This window comes from Aspergillus wentii (genome assembly GCF_001890725.1).
Source record: "Aspergillus wentii DTO 134E9 unplaced genomic scaffold ASPWEscaffold_9, whole genome shotgun sequence".
Classification (NCBI taxonomy): domain Eukaryota; kingdom Fungi; phylum Ascomycota; class Eurotiomycetes; order Eurotiales; family Aspergillaceae; genus Aspergillus; species Aspergillus wentii.
In genome coordinates, this window is record NW_024467840.1 from 1,516,868 (window position 1) to 1,534,137 (window position 17,270).

The window sequence follows — 17,270 nt, forward strand, 5'->3', positions numbered from 1 at the left end:
GCTCCGCTAAGTTAGGTAAGCGGGTCCAGAATTTGATTAGCTGCGGAAATCTTCAAATTGTTATCGGCGCAAAAGAAAAAAAAAGTGAAACCCAAGTTTCCAGCTCAAAGTTGGGATTTCACAAAACAGTCTGCAAAATGTCTTCAACGATCGAGGCACCGAAACAATTCAACCAACCTTCCCGTAAAGGCAAGAAGGCCTGGAGAAAAAATGTGGACGTAACGGAAGTCCAAGAAGGTCTCCGTCTCTTGAAGGATGAAGAAATCAAAGGGTAATTGCCCGTTGTTCATATTTAACACATTATAATTTGCGATAACTTGCTTACTTTTGTGTGCTTTAGTGGTGTTGTGGCCGAAAAGCCATCAGACGAACTGTTCACAATCGATACAACGGGCGCACCCGAGATTCGGAAGGCATATCAGAAGAAGCATAAGCCCTTGAAGGCAGATGAGATTCTGGCACAAAGGTCTGCTATTCCAGGCGTGGATACTCGCAAACGAGGAAACCCCAACGTCACGGATGGTGTCATCGAACCGAAGACCAAAAAGCATAAGAGCGATTGGGTCAGCCGCAAAGACTGGTTGCGCTTGAAGCAAGTGGCTAAGGATGGGACACCTGCCAAAAAGGTCGGGGAGGGTGATCTTTACGATCCCTGGGCCGATGCAGAAGACCCAACACCACTGGACGACCCCAAGTTCGATTACCTGGAAAAGCCTAAGCCGAAGGTTGCGCCTGATACATTGAGAAGAGCGCCTATTTCTTTAGCCGCCAATGGTAAACCGATTCCATCAGTCACCACTCCTAAGGCTGGCATAAGTTACAATCCAGCATTCGAAGACTGGGATCACCTCTTGCAAGAGGAGGGAGAGAAAGCAGTCGCAGCCGAAAAGAAGCGTCTGGAAGAGGAGCGCAAGGAGGAAGAGAGAAGACGCCTGGTCGCTGAGGCTAAGGATGATGATGGAATGGTGAAATCGGATGACGAGAGCGCGTGGGAAGGGTTTGAAAGCGAGTATGAAAAGCCGGAATGGCTGAACAAGAAACGACCAGAGCGGAAGACAAAGACACAAAGAAACAAAATCAAGAGACGCAAGGAAGCTGAAAGGCAAGCCAAGTGGGAGGCACAAATGAAGAAAAAGGAAGACCAAGCCGACCAAGCACAAACAATTGCTGAGAGAGCCGACGAGATAGAACTGGAACGTGCACAGAACCCTCAAAACAATTCTTCTGATGAAGGTGATGATACAGTTTTACGTCGGAGACCTTTGGGAGGCAAGCTATCGTAAGTTCTTTGCGCCCATCCTTAATATGTGCTTTTCTAATTTGACAATAGGGTCCCCGAGAAGCCGCTCGAGGTTGTTCTGCCGGATGAGCTTCAAGACTCATTGCGCTTGCTCAAGCCTGAGGGCAATCTTCTAGACGACCGGTTCAGAACATTGATGGTGCAAGGAAAGCTAGAGTCTCGCAAGCCAGTCTCACAGGCCAAAAAGGCTAAAAGAAAGGCTACAGAGAAGTGGACTTACAAGGACTTCAAGGTCCCAGGCGCATAAAGTTGGTTGCTTTTCAATTCATATTCCCTGGTTATCTTCCCCAAAGGCGTCTTTCATGTAATATGGTTGGTCTAGAACATAAAATTTTCTTTTCATGCCTGAAATTATGAAACGATTAATTGTTAGATCTCAAATCCCTTCAGCATTTAAGGGAGATGACAGTGCGGAGTACATACATGGTTACTGTCTCGAAATGTTAACTCAACCAAGAAGAATTAATTCTATAGAAATGATTATTAATATTCTTGAATGTAAAGAGTAGAAATATTGCATCTTCTTTCATCTTTCATGAGCCAATATACTTCATATTTCATATCGAATGCATACTTCTATGTTCGAGACTGACTCGCAAGTGGGTCGGTCCATTTAAGTTGTCCGAAATTTTAGCGCAGGCATCGGATATTTGCTTGACAAACCGTTTGCCCGTCTTCCTCTGCATCATATTTTCCACTCGAATTCGCAGAGCCCCAGGATGATACGATAGCTATTTTTTCGTTGGGATGGAACTCAAAGGCCTTTCAAGCAATTGGAAAAAACTCCAGGAGACGTTGAAAAAGAACGACGTCTCCACCTCCACCTCTACCAAACGCAAGGCATCCGATCGCGAACCCCAGAATGGGCAAGTGAAGAAGAGGAAACCGGAGGGAACAGACGACAAGAAGAAATTCGACCGAAACCGAGGATCACTCAAGAGGAAAAAGATGTCTGAAGCATCCAAAAATGGAGAGGAAAAGGCTGCCCAGGAGTCCGTTAAATCCAGCTCGCGGAGAAATTCTCTGGCTCCGGTCCCTGTACAATCACGAGATGCGAAAGTCAATGAGGGCCGTTCCAAAACGTTAGTGAAGCTATCTCACCCTCTGTCTTTTTCTTGAATTTACTTCTTGTTTGTCATTTGCCTCTAACAATTTTACAGCGCGGAATTAGGCAAATATGTTGCGATAGACTGCGAAATGGTAGGGGTCGGCCCAAACCCTGATAACGACTCAGCTCTTGCGCGTGTCAGTATTGTCAACTTCAACGGCGAACAAGTATACGACTCCTTTGTCAGACCCAAGGAAATGGTTACCGATTGGCGGACACATGTGAGCGGTATCGCCCCGAAGCATATGGTGGAAGCCCGGTCCCTCGAACAGGCCCAGAAAGATGTCGCGGAGATCCTCGAAGGACGAATACTTGTTGGACATGCAGTCAGTAATGATCTGGATGCTCTTCTTCTAGGTCATCCCAAGCGTGATATCAGAGACACAAGCAAACACCCCCCGTATCGGAAGATCGCAGGCGGTGGCTCTCCTCGTTTGAAGATGCTTGCTGCAGAGTATCTAGGATTGACTATTCAAGAAGGCTCACATTCCAGTGCAGAAGATGCTAGGGCTACGATGCTCTTATATCGACGAGAAAAGGAGGCCTTTGAGCGGGAGCATGCAAAGAAATGGCCGGTGCGAGTTATTGTCGAGAGAACCGAGGATGGAGAAGAAAAGAAGAAAAATAAAAAGAAGAAGAAGAAGACCCGTAAGAGGTGATATGGCCTTTTCAGTTGCTACTTAGATATACCCAAAAATTCATGTCCAGCTTGTATGTACATCTTTCGTGTTGAGATTTTCTGAACACCACACAAAATTATAGACAGCCAAATCACGAGATACATGTTCAATCTTGCATACGTTTTTAACAAGGTAATAAATCGTTTTGCTTCAGCATCATAAAAAAGTTCGGAGAGACATTAGAATGAAACTAAAAGAGCGACTGCGGGATGATCGCTTTTCTTCCACTTTACGCGGCCAACGCGTCGCGTCTTCTCCGGACTACCACACCAAAGGCTTGGACATATTGTGCTCACCCCTTGATCAAGAAAACCAAGACAATATTCTATTCATTCGCAAAATTGTGAACCTCCGCTGCCAGTTTATCATATTATAAAACGAAATTCTCATTGCACAAGTTTGCAGAAAGCATACTGTCCTCTCGAAAGCCCGAATCGCATACGCAGATTCCCAGTCATGTTCGCCATTCAGCCATCACCAACGCAGTCTTCTGGGACTGACGACAATGCATCCACAAATTGTTGCACCCCCAATATCCTCCCTTGTCGAATTCATTACGATGGTCCAGTCGAATCGCTCGAGCGTCATTGGACTCCTAAATCTGACGAGAAAGGTAGAAGCACCACGATTGGAGAGACACCAATTGCTCTAATTTTGAGCATGCCAGGTGCTGACACACAAATATAGATGGTGATGTGCATACTTCGCACTTTAGAGGTCGCAGATTACGGGGTAGACGTGTAGCAATCCCGGAAGGATATAAGGGTAAGTGCATGGTCAATTTTATCTCCCATATTACAATCCTAGCTAACCACATGCCACCATCATTCTAGGTATCATCGCAACACCAACAGAATGTCTACTGCCATCATCGCAGAAAAACAATGATTTATCGACAGACGATGTCGTCGAAGTTGAGCCAGAAGAACCCGTTAAGATTCTGGAGCAACAAGCTAGCTTTGATGATTTTGTGGTCTGGGGTCATGAAGTAGCGCCTGCTGCTGATGACCGCTTCGTCAAAGGAGTGGAGGAGTGGATCAAGTTGGCTGAAGCTGTATGTAAATTGCTGCTTGACCTGTTATCCAAGGCTGACAACGTGCTCTAGATACATTCGAACCAAGCCCCTGCCGAAGCCAGCGAAAAGAAAGCGTCGACTTGAAGCTGCTGAAAACACGATGAGTTATGATTAGCTTCTTGTCTAGTCTTGGTCTGGGGATTGACTGAGGGCCACGTTTGCCGGACCATGGGGAACTATGCATTATTCCCCTAAAACCTATACCGAAGAGATACCCGGGCTCCCCTGACAAATGGACCAAGTAAATACCGGAAATCAGATTCGATATACTTTGATGGTTGAATCCCAGTCAATGGGGGATGTTTTTGATTTCTGTGACTGAGGCAGCACATCTCAAAGAGATGGGCAAGAGTGGAAAAACAGAGCTATACAGATTTGCCCAAGACGATGGATACCGCCAAAAAACAAGGAAATCAGTCCATGTTCCCAGTATCTACCAAAGAAGATTTCCATGACAAACTGCTACAACAGCATACGGATAATTCTTGGATATCTAGAGGAGAACCGGCCCAATGCATACCTTTTTTCATATATAGCTACCACACGAACTTGAATCAATGCTTTAGACAAACAAACCCAATCCTAAGAGCCCATACTGTCATTATTTGAATTGATATACAGGAGTAGGAGGGGCTATGAACTGATAAGGCCTTGACCGCCCAAAATATTCTGCCGAGGAAACTGGACATCTGGGGTAAAAACCAACACTCTTGATCTCTCATAGTGATCCTTATCATTGTCTTCTGGAGATCTACTTTCATTATGCAGGATCTTAGCCATGATGAGAAAATTGCCCCCGAGGCACTGATCTCAAAGTTCGAGGTCGGCAAGTTACTGAGACAAGGTTAGACCCCGCTTCCCTTGATTGCAAGCAATGATCTCGAGGATCATTTTTTTCTCTTTTCTTTTTATATCTTGTCTTGGATGACATGTTCTAATGGATATTTTTAGATCAGACTGGTCGCCGTATTGCTATGCTAGGATCAATCGATGGGAAACAGGGTATCCTCATCGCCGAACGAGCTGCTTTCGCAACAGAATCCCTTGAGGTTCTGAGGGCATTCCGTGCAGCAATTACTCGAGTGAACAATCTGGGTGACAATGACATTTACCGGTGGTACCTGGCATCGTCTGGGGTAGACGAGAGAGGAGAACAATCGGCTGACCTCAAACTGAACCTCATTTGGCCGTGCACTGAGCAACACATCAAGAAATATTCCGATCAAGTAGTCCGGATGGTCACCGAAACACCGCAGATTTACCGTGACTACATTCGGCCATACATGAGTGCCAAAAGGGAGGAAGGTAGACTGAACTGGGTGTTCAATATTCTTGAAGGCCGCACTGAACAAGAAGACGTGATTCTCCGAGATGCGGGACATGGGCCAGAGGATGGATTCTTGATGCTTCCTGATCTCAACTGGGATCGAAAGACTATGGGGTCGCTGCATCTGTTGGCCCTTGTCGAGCGCCGCGATATTTGGAGTCTCCGTGATTTGAAGAAGAGACATATCCCCTGGTTGCGTTATCTTCGACAACGGCTACTTGAGGGAACAGTGAAAATGTACCCGGACCTAGAGCAAGACCAGCTTAAACTTTACGTGCATTGTAAGTGGCAGTCCATCATCTGCGTTCTGAAAAAAACACTGATGCCGGAATCTATAATGATTACAGACCAGCCAACCTATTATCATTTCCATATTCACATTGTCAACGTGATGCTCGAGGCGGGCGCCACACAGGCTACAGGGAAAGCGTTTGGCTTGGAGAATCTCATCTCTCAGCTGGAGACCATCGACGGAGATGATGACGCGAGCATGGCAGATGTCAGTCTTACCTACTTCCTGGGTGAGGCCAATGAGTTATGGACCAACATTTACGGGCCCTTGAAGCAAGGAACTAAACCAGCTCTTGAGAAATAATCATATACACATGTATAAAGCTTAGAGTATTTGAGCTTCATAGAGCAAGCTAGAGTGGAGATGATTTACGGTGACAATGAATGAAAGCTTTTATATCCACTAGAGTTGCTTTATCATTACTGACAACCACTGTGAGTACAATAAACCATAAACCATATAATACATTATAACTATTTATCAATCCAAACCACACTATTGATTAATTATGTTGTGCTTTTGCTACGTATTATCCCTCGCTATTCGTCAAGCGGAAGAACTGCTGCTTTTACCCCGCGGGACCAAACATAACCCCTCACCAGCGGCGGAGATCCAACCATCAGCTTGCAACACTCCATCACTCTATTGACCACTGCTGGTTTCTCGGGATTAAGCCCTTTATCGCATAATATCTAACTATCAGACATCTCTGTATTTATATTCCATATTCGTATCAATATTCAGCCACAAATCCACTACCATGGCAGACCATGCAGATGCCCCCAACACGAACAAGGCTTTCGTGCCTCTTGGTATGCTTCCCCTCTTCTTGATAATCGTTCCAATCTATAGAATATGGTTGACCTATTTTAGAAAATAACCCTGAAGTGATGACCCACCTTATCCACCAACTTGGTCTTCCCCCAACCATCGGCTTCACAGACGTCTTCTCGATCGACGAGCCCGACCTCATAGCCTTCGTCCCCCGTCCCTCCCACGCCCTCCTCCTCGTTTTCCCCGTCTCCCCTACCTACGAATCCTCCCGCGTGAAAGAAGACAGTACCCTCTCCGAATACACAGGCTCCGGCCCCTCCGAGCCCGTCATGTGGTTCAAACAAACCATCCGAAACGCATGCGGACTCATCGGCCTCCTCCATGCCGTTTCCAACGGCGAGCCCCGCAAAAATGTCCTCCCCGGTTCAGATCTCGATACACTCCTCTGCGAAGCCGAGCCTCTTGCTCCCATCCAGCGCGCAGATCTGCTATACGAGAGCAAGGCGCTCGAGAGTGCCCATGCAGATGCAGCGAAGTTGGGTGATACCGCGGCGCCGCAGGCAGAAGACAATGTGGACTTGCATTTTGTGGCGTTTGTAAAGGGACTAGATGGGCGGTTGTGGGAGTTGGATGGACGAAGGAAGGGACCGTTGGACAGAGGACAATTGGCCGAAGATGAGGATGCGTTGAGTGAGAAGGCCCTCGGTCTGGGTGTGAGGAGGTTCTTGCAGACTGAGAGTGCCGGTGGGAACCCGGATTTACGGTTCAGCCTTCTTAGTTTGGGCCCTTTGTTTGACTAATCTCGTCTTTTCTTGTGACTGGCCATTTCTTCCACTGTACGACATTTGGTCTTTGGTGCGGTCTATAAATGTGATATATCGCTGCTTGGTCATATTAATTGCAACACGCCTGAGCCTAGGGAGTCGGAGTTAAAACATCCATCAGATAGATATGGCGTTTGGGCTATATAGTTGAAATTGCAACTTCAATTCGTCTTGAGTGACTAGAGATGCTGCAGGCTTTCCGTGTTCACACTTCTCTTTACATATGATAACATCTCCGGAAAAGACCATTTATTATAGAAGTATCTCCCTGGAATCTATATGCAGTATACCAGATACACATGTGGCGACACATCCTCACACTCTAAACTCATTTCGTCTGCGAACTTTCCAAATCGCTCCTTTCGACAACGCCCTGCGTCTTGATCGTCAAAAATGGAACCATGAATATGGTTATCCCAGTAGCAGCGGCAGAAAACCAATAAACTGAAAGGTAGGGCTTGATAGAATCAGAGCTTGTTTGGTTCCTGACAGATGTGTGGATGTAAGTCGTGATACCCAGGGCGATGTTGTTGCCTAGTTTGTTGACGGTGTTGAGGATGCCACCGGCCATGGATTGGTCGTCAGGAGGAAGATACGACATGACATACATCTGCAATAGCATCGTATTAGCTCGAAGTTGGCAATGCTGGCGATTCAGTTGATAGTACTCACATTGGTCACGTTGTATTGGACATCAGAACCGATTACCAGTAAAATAAAGGCTGGGAATATAAACGCCCAGTAAGAATAATTATCATCCATGAAGCTTAGAATGAGAAAGCACGCAGTGAATGCCACTGCTCCAATGCCCATCAGCAGCTTGTTGCTCACTTTGTGCAGGACGAGTCCGCAGATGACGTTCATCAGAACCCCTGCTACTACTAGAGGAAGGAATTGAGCTGCAATTTGCAATGCAGATTCATGCTTGACAGTTTGCAAATATAGAGCAAGCCAGAAGGTCACACCCGCGAACCCAATGCATCCAAGACCGAAGATGCACATCAACTGTTAGATAAGTGTTATTAGCATTCACGATTCAACTACAATGGTTTGCGAGAGTAGATTGCTTTTTAGCAATGCGGGAAAGCACGTTGAGAACGACAACATACCAAGGAAAAGTTCCGGTCTCGCCATACATACAGAGGCATCAAAGGGTACGCCGTCAAAGATTGCCAGTAGAGAAAACATGTGAGCAAAACGATACCGATGACAAGGAGTGCAATCACGTAGTCTGTCTTCCAGCCATGGGGTGCATCGCCGACGAGTCTGTATTATACATATTAGCAAATGTTCAGAAAAGCTTTTATACAGTCAATCGTATAAAATATGTTGAAGCAATGGCATGGATTCAAGGAAAAGGAAGTAAACTGACGAAAACGAGCCCGAAAAGCTAGCAAATCCAACAATAACCAGAAATGTTCCTAGGTAGTCAAACTTTTTGAGTAATTCCCTGTCGACTGGAATATGCCTCAAGTTGTCCTCCGGAAACACCCAGAAAGAGAGCACGGTGAAGATGAGGTATATGACAGCCAATGTCCAGAACGAGGCACGCCAGTTGTATGCGTAGGAGGCGATTCCTGACACAATCATACCTGCGACATAGCCCAGGGGATTCCCGGCACTGAAGCATGCAAACGCGCGATTCTTTCGTTTTGAAGGCTTCTCATAGACCACACCCAGTTGTCCTACGGCTGGGGGTACAATGGCCGCAGAGAATATGCCCAATATGCCGGAGAACACATCCATGAATATTGCATTGCTGGCAAATCCCGCGATCAATGCTGCGCAAGTAAAACCAGACATGGCTCCAATGAACAGTTTCTTGCGACCAAACATGTCAGCAAGTTTACCAAATGTCAATATGAAGGCACCACTGGTCAGTCTATGTAGCTTTTGATATTAGTGCCATTCAAATAGACCTCTTCCATTACAAAGTATATTCAGATGATACGTACGCAGCGCCAGCCGTAATCCAGGTTATTTCAGCAGAATTCATGTTCAAATCATCTCCAATCGATGCAGTAATTCCAATGGTAGCACCAGAAAAGAAGGCAGTCTGTCCTATTGCCATCGTGACTGTTAACACGAACAGACATTCGTGGAGAGTGTTGCAGAAACATGGTGGACGACCAGCATAGTTCAATTCATCATCAGGAGAGATAGTAGACTGTAGCGTCTTTTCTTGATCGTTGTAAGGCTTTGGCTCGCGAGTCATATCTCAAAAATGTTTATTCTTTTGATTCCATGCAGTTGGATAAAAAGGTGGTAGAAATTGGGATCAATTCCCCATGATGATACCAATGACACCCCCAAGGAGCTCACTACTCCATGTAGAGCTAGCCCAAGCTACCACGCAAGGGGCTTGCTTAGGTCGGCTGCCATGTTGGCAGGCCACTTTTTACAGTAGGTCACTTTTTCTCCGAATTAACAGTGGATCTTCCACTTGATGACCCGGCCGTGGAAAATTCCAAGGACAGTCTCAGATTTAAGTGAATGATCACAAAAAGAATCTGAAAAGAGAGTATTAGCGCGGCATCCGCTCAACACAAATGACAATGGAACATGTGAGAAAGCACATGTGATATAACCAGGGTTAGGGCCCCTAGTTACGCAGAGCATTCCAGTAATCCAGAGTGAAGATCATAGTAGTTTTGAGGTCCACAGGTCCACAACATATTCAGTTGTAATATACATCGCCATCACTTGTCAAAAGGCATATTACCTGTCCATTATGACGCAAATCTGGGCGCAAGATCCCGAAATAGAGAGAGCTGTACCTCTTACAATGGACACCTGAATATCTGGCCATTATTGGTGAAGAGGGACAGGGGAGGGGCCGTCGACACGTAATTTCTGGCATCAATCATTGAATATGATCTTCTTTAGCCCTTAGTCCACCATTCCTCCGAGTTGAACTTGAGCACTTCGTTGCCACAGGCCCACCATCCAGCGGTCAAGTTACGCGCAAACACTTCCAAAGTAGAGTAGGGCACACCGACACTAGAAGCATCATCGTTGGACATCGAGCAAGATGTGAAGAATACTTTTTCAAATATTTCTCTCAGATTCGGTTTTCGTGAATGAATGTCAGGTACGGCTGCAATGACTCTTCTGGTGATATTGTCGAAGCTTTCCCCTTGATTATGTTGGCGTTTCCTCCCAATAACAACGATTTCATATGGTTTTCGCCAAATACCATTGAGTAGTGCTATTGGTTCTCCATTTGAAGTGGTCTTGATCCACGCCCATTCTTCACAAACATCAAGCCCTGCGCCCTGAATGGCATCATAAGCAGCTTTTCGTGCTTTTGCCGAATTGGTAACCCAGATAGCTGCTATAGATTCTTTACTCTGTTTATCGATTCCATTCTGGCCTGGAATAGCCTCCGGAGCATCATTAGGTCGGCTTATATGATTATCATACAGATGCACTCGAAGAATATCCCGAATCCGTTCTGTGAACGCCTCCATATCGAAGTATGGATGTGTTTGGTAATTGCGACTTCGACGAACAGATCGGTTGGACCAAGGCGGATCCATCAATATGAGGTTGAATTTCTGATTTCGAGGTAACCCAGGGACTGGATTCGGCAAGGTAGTGTCTGGGTTTGACATCGGCAATGTGCACAATGAGAGATTGGATAACGGCGGTACACTGAAAGAGCGATGACTGCTTTGACCAGACATAGCGGAGCAGCGTATGCTCAAGGTTGCCGCTTTGGGTGATGTGTTTTTCACGACAACGTCATGAAGCTCCGTCATGGATTCAAATACATTCAGACATGTCGGCGACAATATCACAGGTGGACCATGAGATAGATTCTGCGAATTCAAATAATCCCCTGGAAGAAAAGATTGAGGCTCGCTAGAAATCGGTGCCTTGCCCCTCTGAAGCTGCCCCTGAGCCCATTTCCTCTTCTTGGGAGACACCTCACCAGGCTGTGAGTCTACCCATCGACTTTCATCAAGTTGCTGTTCATGCCTGGGTAAACACCAGTACGAACCATCCTGGTACCCTTCGTGGATTGTTCTCAGTCCATCCTGAACCAGGGACTCAATCCCAGCGTGGAAGACCTGCTCAGCGACGGGGATTCTCTCTAGCACTTTCGCCCGCGCAGAATCTGTCTTGGGCTCTGTTGTCGATGGATAAGGTTTTTCCAATGGCGGTGAAGATAGAATATGCCCTTTGTGGCTTCGTTTGGCTGCAGTAGGGCCTGCAGTTGTTGAGTCTGCATTGTGAGAATGTCGCTGCACGGGGGAAAGTTCCTGTGCGAGTGCGATTGAAGCGGGGATGTCGATTAGAAAAGCCGTTCTCTCATTGTTATGATAAAGGATGGCAGTTTCCTCCATTGCAGTCATTTGTTGGATGTTTCCCACAGTGTTCGTGGATGTGTTGATGCATGATGGTGGTGGGTTTTGAGGAAAGGCCGAGGTTGACTTTGCTTGGTGGGATGAGCACAAGAAGAGTGACGAAAACAAACAACGTCGGTATTGGATTATGCACGAGTTAAGAAGGGTACTTATAATTATAGTAATTCAAGTAAATTTATAAAACAAACTACTATTCATCACCATGAGGACTTGCCTAACTCGATTCATCAATAGCATCTAATACCGGTTTTTGATATATTTTGACTGGCATCCATAGCAACAATTGACAAAAACGACTGGCGTTATTGTAGAAAAAAAGGCTTCGCTTTATCAGTGTGGAAAGAGATTCGTTACATATGCATGGTTACGCCAAACCCGCACGAAGCCCCAGACAGTAATACAAAGAATAAAAATTTCTCAAGCAAGTAAAAAAAAAAAATTCAAATAACCATTGCTAACATATCCAACAAAATCGTAGATAATGACCAAGAACGGTCAATCACGGGTTGATTGTGGTTTAAATCACTCGAGAACCCCTCGTTATAGATATAAACCATAGTGCCACCGAGCAAACATAAGCTGCAATACTTTTTTCCCACTATCCATTTCTTTCTTTTCCCTTTTCCGAGACGATCCAGCGTCGGTCCAGGTTATATGGTCGTTTCACGCAAATAGCCAGACTATCCTCTTGTATTCCAGAAGTAAAAGAAAAGAAAAGAAAAACTTTATACACGTAAAATGAAGTCAAGAGGCGAATTAAAATTCATACGGGGGCCTCAACGCTGGAGGATAAGAAAGATTAGCCTCTTCAGGGCACAACAAATTTCGAAAGTTCTAGGAATGACTCACACGTCCACGCCGTCCTCCAGCAGGCTGCCCTGGTACAGGCTGCGTCTGAGAATAGAACTGAGGAGGATACTGATACATCTGAGCCGTGTTCAGGACAGGGCTGTATTGCTGGGGCGCAAAAGCTTGCTGGTTGAGCATAGAGCCAGGACTCATCTGACTAGGAGCTGTGGAAAGAGGAGCGTGTTGGCGAAGGTTATCCACAGAAGGCGATCCACCCGGGTATCCAAAGTTGGAGTTACCCAGGGGCGGATAAAGACCAGCAGGCGAGACACCCCGGGACTGCGCGGCCAAATAGGCCTGGTATTGAAGCTGCTGCTGGCTCATGGGATCCTGGTTGAATGGTGCACCGTTGGCTCCACCGAGGCCGTTCAATGGATTCATCGCACCTGCTGGGCCGAGTCCATTGACTGCATAAGGATCAAAGGGCGAGGCAGCTGGTGGTTGCTCAGCGGGAATAGGCCTTGTGCTGTCCAGCATGTTGGGAGCAAACTGTCCACTATATTGTCTCTCCAAAGCAGGCTGTGACGGGTAGTTCGGGTTTGTTTGCCTCGATGTGGGGCGATGCTGCTGTTTCTCAGAGTTGGACGTGTTGTGTTCCCGTCCATGGTGATGGTCTCGTGCACCGCCGCGAGAAGAAAGACCAACCTCATCCATCAAGCGCTTGTACCCTTGGCTTGGAGTAGCCTTGAGCTTGGTAAGGACCTTCGAAACATTCTTCACAACCTCGGCACGCATGGACTCGTCAAAGAAAGGAGTGGTCAGGACCTTGAAAATCAATGTAGCTCCTGAGGTCTGGTCACTCAAGATTTTCTCCAAGACTTCGTCACCGGGGCTGAAAAACAGAGCCTTCAGTACAATTTCGCGGGCCTCGGGCTCGTTCCGCTGGTTGATGACCTTGAGGACAGTCAAATAAGCAACCTTGTGAGTGCAAAGGTGCACCAGATGAGGGACTAGCCTTGGGGCCAGTACAGTTCGACGTCGAGGGAAGGTGCAAGTGTCCAAGAACCAGGTCAGAAGGAGAGCACCGTTGGCATTCGTTGCGAGCTGCACACTGTGGAGAGCAATGGCAGATGCAAGCATGCGTTGCTGGTCTTTCGAAGCGTGGTGGCTTTCGAGACAGGCACGCATGGCCCGGGCACCAAAGCGTCCCTGAGCGACCTCCCACATGCGGCTAAGCATAGTTTCGAAAATAAAGTCGTTGTAAGGACTGCCAAAACGCAGGCAACATTGCAAGACGTAGTTTCCGTATTGGTCCAAGAACAGAGGGACGGTGTAAGGTCGCAAAGCATCGGCAATGATGTTCATTTGGGATGGCGTCTTGGTGACATCGATAATCTTCTGAGCAGCCCAAGTTCCGTTCTTGTGAACACCAATTTCGCCAAGGTGGGGTGCAATTGGGATGAGCATCTGCTCCTTTGTTTGTTCAGAGCAGTATTCGAAGAGTTTCTGAACAACGGTGTTACCCAAGTAGTCCGAAGCCAGCTCCGCAATTTCCGGGAGCATGGCACCGGCTGTCTCCTCGATTTCTTGAATCGAGCAAGCTCCATTGTCAATCCTCTTTCGGATGTCACGAAGGCGCGGCGCGTCAAACATTCTGGTCTGGCTAGGTTCAGGAACCGAGGGGATTTCATCTTCAAATGCCTGGAAGTTGATTGCCCGCTGGATGCTCGCAGTGATGTTGACAGACTCATCATCGGTGGCACCAAATTCCTTAACAATCTGTGCCATTTCCGGTTGAAGGTCAGGGAGAGCTGGTATTTGCGGAACATTCACACCGAGGGCGTCGCTCCTGTCAGAGCCATCACCAGCAGCGTTGGACTTGAAGTTCGGGTCAGGAGTTGGCGAGGACTGGATTCCATTGGCTCCGGGTGTTCCAGATGCAGATGTTCCTGGAACCTTGGCATAGCCAATTCGCACAGGTCCTGCACCGGGGAAAATTTCCTTGCCGTTGAGCAAGGATTTAGCCTGCACGGCACTCTCAATGCGCTCAAAGTTGACAAATCCGCAATTCTTGTGGGTCAACACACGGGTCGATTCAATTTTGCCATACATGCCAAAGATGGCCTCGAGAGAAGTGACAGTCGTAGACACAGGGATGCTACCAATCCACAATGCTCGAGTTGGGCCGTCTTGGTTGTTTTCATCGGCTATCTCACCAGTTGACCGGATACCCATATTTGGAGCGGCAGCTCCACCAAGGTGCATCATTTGCACGGCTTCAGAGAGCTCATCATATTCTCCATTTTCCGCAATGTGAAGATCAGCTGCACTGAAGCTGTTGTCGAGCCGTGAAGGGGTGGCGAGGTAATTGCGAATCGAAGATCGCTGAGGAGGTGCCTCCAGAATACCAGCAGTCCTAGCTCGAGGCCGGCTGACGGATGCGTGGTTAGCAAAGGCTTGCACAGCGAGATTGTGTTGATGGATCTGGGCCTGGGTGGCAGCGAGTTGAGCTGCCGTTGCAGCCGCTGAAGGTGTAGCTGCGCCTGAAGGAACCTGGGAGTAGCGGTTCTCGTATTCCAGATCCTCATCATCCGCATACTTTTCCTTGGCATTGACAGAGTACGACCGGAATCTGTTGTTGTTCTTCATCATTGCCAGTTCAGCCAACAGCGGGGGAAGCGCAGAAGCTTGCTGTTGCTGTTGCTGCTGTTGCTGCTGCTGTTGAAGGAGAACATCGACAGATGGTCGCACAAGAGTGGCTCGTGCTTGCTGAGGGGTTTCGGCCAAACCCAAATAGTCCAAGGTCTTCACGTCCGTGTCCGCAAGTCCATCTCTTGAGAATGAAGATTGGCTTGGGGAGGCAGGACCTTCGGAAGACCGAATACTAGTAAGGGTCGATGCTCGATCCCGTCCAGTTGACCAGGCAGTCGAGAATAGGGAAGGACCGAAGGGGCTCGAGCTTCCTAGGTAGTTGGTTCGCTGTGGCATTGAGCCCGCCCGAAGGCGCGACATATTACCCGTACTACCGCTGCCAGCTGCGGTCGCAGGTTTAGCACCAGTATCAATTCCGGACACACCCGGAGGACGGAAAGGGCTTGTGGATGGCGTGGGGCGGGAAGATTGAGACATAAAAGGCTGCTGAACATTTACGTCGTTGAGCGTACCGACAGGCGAAAACCGAGAGGGAACGGTGCCAGCTCTGGCTCTGCGACCAGGACTATTGATTGTGTTACTGGGGGGAGGCATCAGATCCGGAAAGCCATCTTGGCTTGGAGACTCGGGTATGTTTTCACGCAACGGGGTTGAATGGCCACTGGTAGGAGGGCCCCAGATACTTGGAGACACACCTTCCTGTGCTTGAATTTCTCGTGCCCTGGGGAGAAAGAGACCAGGTGTCAGCAGACAGACATCCAACCTATTGCAAGGCATTCATGATAATGAGGTCGCCTACCGTTTCGAATACAAACGAGCCCCCAGTTCGTGAGAAGGGGATCCAGCCCCTAACCGTGCACTTCCAATAGATCCTGCAGCGTTGCTCAGTCCATTGGGGGGACCGAAAGGCGATTTACCAGCACCCGAGGCAGATAAGTCGCTCGGAGAGCTGCGGCCTGTTGACGTTCCGGACATTGGTTGAGTGGTCGGGATGTAGTTGAGGTTCATATGACCATCAGATCGTGAAACCGGTAACATTATGAATTATATCCCTCTGCCTCGATGAAGGGCAGAACTCTAATATTCCCAGTCTATAATTCCTTATGAGATAAAAAATCGGATGATGACGATGTCTGTTGAGATAGGTGTCCTGCTCAATCGGAGATCGGCCTCGAGACAACCATGTGGCACAATTCAAGCACTCGGGAACAATATGTATTCTCGGAATATTAAATTCCAATCAGGAATGGATATCCTTCGATTGGACTGTGTGATACTCTTCAGCAGTTATCCCGAACGTCCAGCCAGAGTGTCCAGAGTGTCCGTGGCGGGGTCTACCGGATGGTGTGGTGAAAAGAGGAATATATGGACTCGAGCAAAGAAACCGATATCCGGAAGTGAGAAGAGCGATATCAACAAGGAGCAATTCGTCCGCTATGCATAAATGATGGTCACACCGGATAAAAGAGGTGCCTGGGGGTGAAGTCCAGAAATGGCCGCCACGATCCACTCGTAACAAGATCTCGGTATGAAAATCGATCACCAAGTCGCTCAATACAGCTCAAGAGACCGTGAAGGAGGCGAAAAGGTGTTGTTGAGATGAGAATGACCGAGCGAATGGGCTAGATAAACGAAAGCGACAATCAATACGGATCAGAAAAAAAAAAAAAAGGATCGATGTGGCTGGAAATGAATTGCGCGGCTCCGGGGAGAGGCAAAAAAATAAAAAAAAAAATAGGCCGGAGACGAACGTCACAAGAAAGAAAAGGTAAATTGATAAGAAAAAAAATTATTCGAGAAGAGAAGAATAACAGATTCGACACAAAATGAGAAGAAAGGAAGAAGGGGGGAGGTGGATGGGATGGGGATGGATTGAGATGCGAAAGAGCTGAGATGGGGAGGAAAAGAGGAAAAGCCTTCGAGTGGTGGACGAAGGAACTTGCCTTAGGCCCTCTGCGGGTGCGGGCGCAGCTTGCCGGATCCCGGGGATGACATGGTATTCACTTCCACTCAGGCTTCACTATCTAGACATCAGATTCAAGTTTGTTTTTAATATTCATTCGTGATGGTAACCACTTG

The 17,270-nt window shown here is 47.5% G+C and overlaps 7 protein-coding genes across 7 annotated transcripts; 4 read left to right on the plus strand and 3 right to left on the minus strand.

Moving 5' to 3' along the window:
* Positions 1–137: 137 nt before the first annotated feature.
* ASPWEDRAFT_55184 (uncharacterized protein) lies at positions 138–3,067 on the plus strand (the record flags this gene model as incomplete). Its single annotated transcript, XM_040838165.1, has 6 exons — positions 138–271; positions 341–1,279; positions 1,331–1,532; position 1,805; positions 2,061–2,382; positions 2,461–3,067. 6 exons carry the CDS (start codon positions 138–140, stop codon positions 3,065–3,067), a joined length of 2,205 nt encoding a protein of 734 aa, XP_040684329.1.
* Positions 3,068–3,544: 477 nt separating this feature from the next.
* Positions 3,545–4,247, plus strand: ASPWEDRAFT_32816 (ribonuclease H2 subunit C; the record flags this gene model as incomplete). The annotated part of the gene is made up of 4 exons (XM_040833715.1): positions 3,545–3,701; positions 3,776–3,853; positions 3,922–4,142; positions 4,194–4,247. The coding sequence occupies 4 exons, from the start codon at positions 3,545–3,547 to the stop codon at positions 4,245–4,247; spliced, it is 510 nt and encodes a 169-aa protein (XP_040684330.1).
* A 678-nt stretch (positions 4,248–4,925) lies between these two features.
* On the plus strand, positions 4,926–6,085 carry ASPWEDRAFT_177305 (putative mRNA decapping hydrolase; the record flags this gene model as incomplete). Its single annotated transcript, XM_040831639.1, has 3 exons — positions 4,926–5,007; positions 5,115–5,771; positions 5,838–6,085. The coding sequence occupies 3 exons, from the start codon at positions 4,926–4,928 to the stop codon at positions 6,083–6,085; spliced, it is 987 nt and encodes a 328-aa protein (XP_040684331.1).
* Positions 6,086–6,406: 321 nt separating this feature from the next.
* On the plus strand, positions 6,407–7,627 carry ASPWEDRAFT_46276 (ubiquitin carboxyl-terminal hydrolase). Its single transcript, XM_040836732.1, has 2 exons — positions 6,407–6,594; positions 6,656–7,627. Exons 1-2 carry the CDS (start codon positions 6,543–6,545, stop codon positions 7,354–7,356), a joined length of 753 nt encoding a protein of 250 aa, XP_040684332.1. The 5' UTR covers positions 6,407–6,542; the 3' UTR covers positions 7,357–7,627.
* Positions 7,628–7,687: 60 nt separating this feature from the next.
* On the minus strand, positions 7,688–9,595 carry ASPWEDRAFT_63139 (uncharacterized protein; the record flags this gene model as incomplete). Its single annotated transcript, XM_040838686.1, has 6 exons — positions 7,688–7,837; positions 7,871–7,990; positions 8,053–8,385; positions 8,490–8,646; positions 8,753–9,262; positions 9,336–9,595. The coding sequence occupies 6 exons, from the start codon at positions 9,593–9,595 to the stop codon at positions 7,709–7,711; spliced, it is 1,509 nt and encodes a 502-aa protein (XP_040684333.1). The 3' UTR covers positions 7,688–7,708.
* A 667-nt stretch (positions 9,596–10,262) lies between these two features.
* ASPWEDRAFT_120895 (MT-A70 family) lies at positions 10,263–11,729 on the minus strand (the record flags this gene model as incomplete). The annotated part of the gene is made up of 1 exon (XM_040829028.1): positions 10,263–11,729. The coding sequence occupies one exon, from the start codon at positions 11,727–11,729 to the stop codon at positions 10,263–10,265; it is 1,467 nt and encodes a 488-aa protein (XP_040684334.1).
* An 855-nt stretch (positions 11,730–12,584) lies between these two features.
* On the minus strand, positions 12,585–16,229 carry ASPWEDRAFT_120756 (putative RNA binding protein Jsn1; the record flags this gene model as incomplete). Its single annotated transcript, XM_040829012.1, has 2 exons — positions 12,585–15,912; positions 15,991–16,229. 2 exons carry the CDS (start codon positions 16,227–16,229, stop codon positions 12,585–12,587), a joined length of 3,567 nt encoding a protein of 1,188 aa, XP_040684335.1.
* Between the last annotated feature and the right edge of the window lie 1,041 nt (positions 16,230–17,270).